The sequence below is a fragment of the Microtus ochrogaster genome, unplaced genomic scaffold (genome assembly GCF_000317375.1).
Source record: "Microtus ochrogaster isolate Prairie Vole_2 unplaced genomic scaffold, MicOch1.0 UNK1, whole genome shotgun sequence".
Taxonomy (NCBI): domain Eukaryota; kingdom Metazoa; phylum Chordata; class Mammalia; order Rodentia; family Cricetidae; genus Microtus; species Microtus ochrogaster.
Window position 1 is genome coordinate 37017512 of NW_004949099.1, and position 5682 is coordinate 37023193.

The 5682-nt window shown below is 45.1% G+C and overlaps 1 protein-coding gene across 1 annotated transcript in view; it reads left to right on the top strand.

Annotated features, from left to right (window-relative positions):
• The first annotated feature begins 3336 nt into the window (after positions 1-3336).
• The window catches only part of LOC101981233 (C-type lectin domain family 4 member A-like), a 20802-nt gene continuing 18456 nt past the window's right edge, over positions 3337-5682 (top strand). The window contains exons 1-2 of the mRNA XM_005365180.3: positions 3337-3648; positions 4939-5055. Of these exons, the coding sequence (XP_005365237.1) occupies positions 3567-3648; positions 4939-5055 (199 nt within the window). The 5' untranslated portion in view covers positions 3337-3566. The remainder of the gene's footprint in view (positions 3649-4938; positions 5056-5682) is intronic.

The window sequence follows — 5682 nt, forward strand, 5'->3', positions numbered from 1 at the left end:
AAAATAAAATTGAGTCTTAGTACTATCAGGAAAATGAATGGTTTTTATTCTGTTTTTCATCTTTGTTTACAAAATATTTTCAGCTTCTTGAAGAAAAAGCAATCATAAAAGAACTGAATTTTTTACACAATTGGCATTCACTTGAAAGGTAAAACTTAGCATGCCTCAAGTCATCATTTCCAACAAGATTCTTGGGTAGCAATGGGCACTGTGGGGACACAACATAACACCACATGCTCAGTACCAGCTATCTGGGGAGTCCTTTTCAGAGGTTTCCAGCCAGGCAGTATTGGGCTGTGTGGACCCCCTAGTGTCAATGAAGAAGAGTTTCAGGAAGGGAGAGACAATGCCAGCATAAATAGGTGTTAACTAGAAACAGAAAGGAGCTTCAGAAAGTATAAAGCAGATCTGATGGTGTGAATGTGAGCATCTTCAGGGAGTCATCTCCAGTGTGTGTTTAAGATTTTACTTTTTAATTAAAACACACATATATGCCTGTGCCTGTGTGTGGGTTTGGTATGTGAGTGTAGTGCCTGCCGAGTGCAGAAGAGGGTGTCGGATCCCTGGAGCTGAAGTTATACATGGTTGTGAGCCTTAGGTTGTGAGTGAGAGGAACTGAATTCCAGTCCTCTGCGAGAGCAGTGCACACTCTTAACTGCTGAGCCTTTTCTGTAGTCCCTCAAGTGTTTTTTACTGTGTGTGTGTGTGTGTGTATGTGTGTGTGTGATCTTTCTCAGTTACAGTGTTTACAGACCATAATTTACTCAATATTTTTGTTTTTGTTGTGTTTGTCAAGACAGGGTTTCACTGTGTAACAGTCTTGGCTGTCCTGGAAGACACTGTAGACCAGGTTGGCCTCGAACTCACAGATATCCTCCTGTACCTCTGTCTCCCAGGTACTGGGATTAAATCTTGTGCCACCACTGCCTGGTATTATATAAAGCATGTTTTCAATCCCAATTGGCAGATGTGTTCAGGTGATTTCCATTGGTCAATAAAATAAGAATGAATCTGATTCTCTAAATACAGGAGGCCACTATGTGTTCCTCTTATGAGGAGCTGTTATTTTCTATGACCCGGCTCCAAAATGATAAATGTGGAAAAAGCTCAACAGAATTATTGTGACCCATGGCCAGACTCTTAGGATATATACAAATGAGAAATATTTGTTGTTATAAGTTATTTGAATATTGTGCATGGTTTCTCCTAGTGTATATGAGCTATGATAACTTTAGAAATATATTTTGCTGAGAGAGAAAAACCTCTGAGTATCTGTGACTGGAATAAAGTGGTATGTAGGAATATTTATCACCATGGAAATACTCAATAGGTTTAACAATTACACAGGACTGTATATACTTCGTCATATCTGGTTTCCTTTCTTGAAGTACTCAGGAAGTTACTGAATAAAGAATGATGTGGGAAGGGGAAGGTCTGTGGAAGGGTCAGGCGTGGGGCAACAATGGTCTCTTTGAGGGTGTGAAAATCCAAGCTGGGTGACCGTGCAGAGCACTGTCTTGAAAACAGAACTGGAGCCCAGGCATTGAGGGGAATTCCAGCATGCTGGAGAGAAAATGTCTGGATTCAGGCGTGAGTCTGTAAGCAGCAGCCTGGTGTGAGAGTCTGAGAGGTGAGGAGGGCAGCTCTGCTATGGAATTGTCACTTGGAGGGAGTCTGTGCTCAAGCATAGCGGGGAAAGTAGCAACTCATATGTCCCGACCTATGGGGATTCAGAACACCAAATAGGTGGAACGGGGGTACTGATGGTGGAACTGAGCATTGGGTGCCTGCATGTGCATGGTGAGGAGGGCATGCAGGCATTGGTGTTAGCTCCATTGTGGGTTGGGATTCAGAGACATAGAGGTTGAAAGGAGCTTCCTTGACCAGGTGTGGGTAACGAGCATCTCTGTGGTGGACATCAATGTAGGACCTTAGTGTCTAGTATGGTAAGGAGAGAATACTTGCCTGGTTGGGGATAACCAGGGATTGGGTCTTTGTGGTCAGATAGGCCAAGGACAGTGTCTGTGCAGAAGGCAGAAGTGGTATGGGTTTCAGAGACTGGCAAGGTAAGGGTGCTGTCTACCTGGGGTATAGCTCTGAGTGGCCCCTCAATGCCTTCAAGAGTGATGGGGGCTTCTGCCTATAGAGGTGACCTTGGCGGACTGCTAAAGCCTCAGGGGGAAGTGGAGATGCCTCAGGGATTAGCACCAGGAGTCAGAGGACAAGCCTGGTAAAGGAGGCTTTCCTCAGCCATGGGGTGAGAACTTCAGCAAGGTGTCTGGTCCTGAAAGGGAACATCCAACTAAAGGAGGAAGGCATCAGTGCAGGGGACATAGGCCATAGGCTCGACCTGAGGCTGGAGCCCATCCTGGAGAGGCAGGCGTAGTGGAGGATGTGGGAGGGCAATGGGCAGCATCCTAGAGAGTAGTACTTGAGAGCCAGCAATCTAGATAATGTACATAGTTTTTTTTCAGCCACGGGTCTATGTTAGAAATGCAGAAATTTGGGAAATAAAATGAAACCTGTGGCATCAACATTAAAATGGGGGTAATAGTTTTTGGTATGTTTGGATACAAAGTGGAGAGAAAACCTAGAAACACACACACACACACACACACACACACACACACGCTTACGCACCTGCTGTTTGCTTGCTGTGTGTGAACAAGGGAGTAGCTAGAGGAAATCCCAAGAAGAGGAGTGTTTGGAAGAGATGAAGGCCGCACATGTGGGTCTGAGCTAGAGGTTTTCTACAGGAGGAACTCAGGTGATCCCAATTTTAGCAGCTACTTTGTTTCCCCTCCCATGTATTGTGATCCATTAATTCTCACAACCCATTAATTGTCCCAACAGAGCAGGGCAGGGAGCCAGACAAGAGAGGCACCAGGAGAGAGACAGCTTCCTCCCACAACTGCTACCCAGAGCTCTTTCAGGATGTGGCCAGTGGCACGGTGAGTGGAGCGGCTCATGCAGTGAGTTATGAATTCACATACTCAGGTGCAACCGGACTGAGCCTTGCCTTCCCGCTGCTGGAGGCAGCTGAGGGGGAAGTGGGAGCCCACACAATGGTGAGGAAGACCAAAAAATGTGGTAACAGAATTTGCCTATTCCGTCAAAATGGATGTCTTTGTGCCTTCAGCGTTTGCTCACGTTGTCTGGTTTCGTCCGAAACCATTTTTTGCTTATAGACGGGCATGAATTTATGTTTGCTGCAGAGCGTTTTAGGACAGAGTTCTCTGAGGGCATGGTTCCTCTTCTCCCCTCCTTCCTGTTTCTTTCCTTCCCCCTTTGAGTTCCCACTTTATAGATTTGCATAGTAGCTGAGTAGGTTTGAACGCTGCAATTCTTATTTTCTTGTTTTAAGATGCCGCGTCTCTGCGTGTGTGGCCCAAGTGATTCTGTGTTGGGGTTTCTCATCCGCACGTGATATATTCCAGTGGGAAATCCCTCTTCTCTTACACAATTGTGTAATATGATAACTTATCACCGTGTTCGGTTCTCACATACCACGAGTTTTTGGGAGGAGACGAGGTGCGTTACCTGAGGGAGGCAGGTCTTTTCTTGATATGGCTTCAGAAATCACGTATGCAGAAGTGAGATTCAAGAATGAATCCAACTCCTCAGGCCCCTACTCAGATTCTGCTACAGGTAAAAAATATTCTGGACGTAATGTAGGGGGGAAGATGAAGGAAGGGTGATGTTGGTTACTGATTCTCTGAGTGCTCTTGACTGGGATTTGTCTGGAGTCGCAGTGGGTTGAAATGTTTCCAGAGTGACTTTAAGGACGGTAGAGCTGTCTAGTGGGAAAGAAAAGTTCTCTTGGCATTTGTTTTGCTCTTTCTGCTTACAGAAATTATTCCTTGCATCTTGCTGCCTTTCCAGCTATATAAAAATGAACAGAAAGACGAAATAATACTTTTCAATATTGAGCGCTCCCCTCTGTGCTTGACAGGATGTTGCAACTTTATGAAAACTGTTTCTGTGTTTGGAGCTTTTTTTTTTCTTGAAGAAACTTTTTCTTTTATACTGTGGAACAAAGCAGAGCTTCTCCCTTGGTAGGCAAGTGCTCTGCCACTAAGCTGTACCTTCATCTAGCAACTGTTTTCCAGCCACAAGATTGGACAAACAGACTAACCTTATGCTAAAGCAGTGGAATACAATTAGAGATAGTTAGCTCTTATTGTACGTGTGTCTTTAACGTTTGGGCAGTCTGGAAGTTATTTGAGTACCTAGTGCGGCAACCACAGCAAAGAACACCGAGAAAACATGATGATATGAAAATGCGCTTATGCTGGGTGGTGGTGGCACACACCTTTAATCCCAGCACTCGGGAGGTCGGCAGATCTCTGTGAGTTTGAGGCCAGCAAGGTCTACAGACGAGTTCCAAGACAGCTCGGGCTGTTACCCAGAGAAACCCTGTCTTAAAGAAAATGTACTTATGATACTGTGTAAAAGAGAAATCGCAGGCCAGACGGCAGTGTTTATGTTGTGCGACAGCACAGTGTGTGTGCGCCCTTTCACATTTGCCGAAAGGACCAGTGCGGTGTAATTCCAGCACTCCTGAGGCAGAGGCAGGAGGATCACTGAGGATTTGAGGCCAGCCTGGACTACATACGAGTTCCAGACTAGCCTGGTCTACATAGTGGAAGCCTAGCTCATTACACCTCCAACCACCACCCCCAAAAAACCCCATCAAAGTGTTTTTGTGAATCTATTTGTATGTATATATACATACATATATATTCAAATTATTTTTCAGATCTCAAAATACTAATATCGGTTATTTCAATATTGTGTGCATTTATTCTTTGTGATGTCCATTATTTTTCTATTAGTTAAATGTCCACATGTTAGTAATTGTGAGATGTGGAGAAGAAGGGAGATGAGGAGGGAGGATGGAACTTATTACTCATGAAATGATTGTGGTTCTCTTTCCAGCTCCCAAAGTGAAGCCCACCCCGCATCTAAGTAAGCCTGGTTTTCCTTCGCTGCTTTTTACATCACTGATGGCCCTTCTCCTGCTCTTGGCCATCTCGTTCTTAGTCGCCTTTATCTGTAAGTATCCCAAGAGAACCACTGGGTGACATCTGCCTTAGGTGAAGGGAGGTTCCACTGCAGCCCTTGACATTTAACAGAATACGAAGAAGAGATATTCTCTGAGGAAAAAAATAATTCAAGAGATTGAATTGTGACTTTTACTTTGCCCTTGGATTTAGCTATTGCCTTGGGATAAAAGTATTCTTTCTCACTAGGGAAACTGAAGTGTAGTTATGAGTGTATGTGGGGTTGTGGAGTGAACTCTGTGGAGTGTTGTCTTGTTAGACAGGGAGTTCAACTCTATATTTTCTCATTGGCATTGAGAAGTCGAAGTCAAGCTGTGTGTGTAGACAGACAAGCTGTGTGTGTGTAGACAAGCTGTGTGTGCAGACAGACAAGCTGTGTGTGCAGACAGACAAGCTGTGCGTGCAGACAGACAAGCTGTGCTTGCAGACAGACAAGCTGTGCTTGCAGACAGACAAGCTGTGCTTGCAGACAGACAAGCTGTGCGCGCAGACAGACAAGCTGTGCGCATAGACAGACAAGCTGTGCGCGCAGACAGACAAGCTGTGTGTGCAGACAGACAAGCTGTGTGTGTGTAGACAAGCTGTGTGTGCAGACAGACAAGCTGTGTGTGCAGACAGA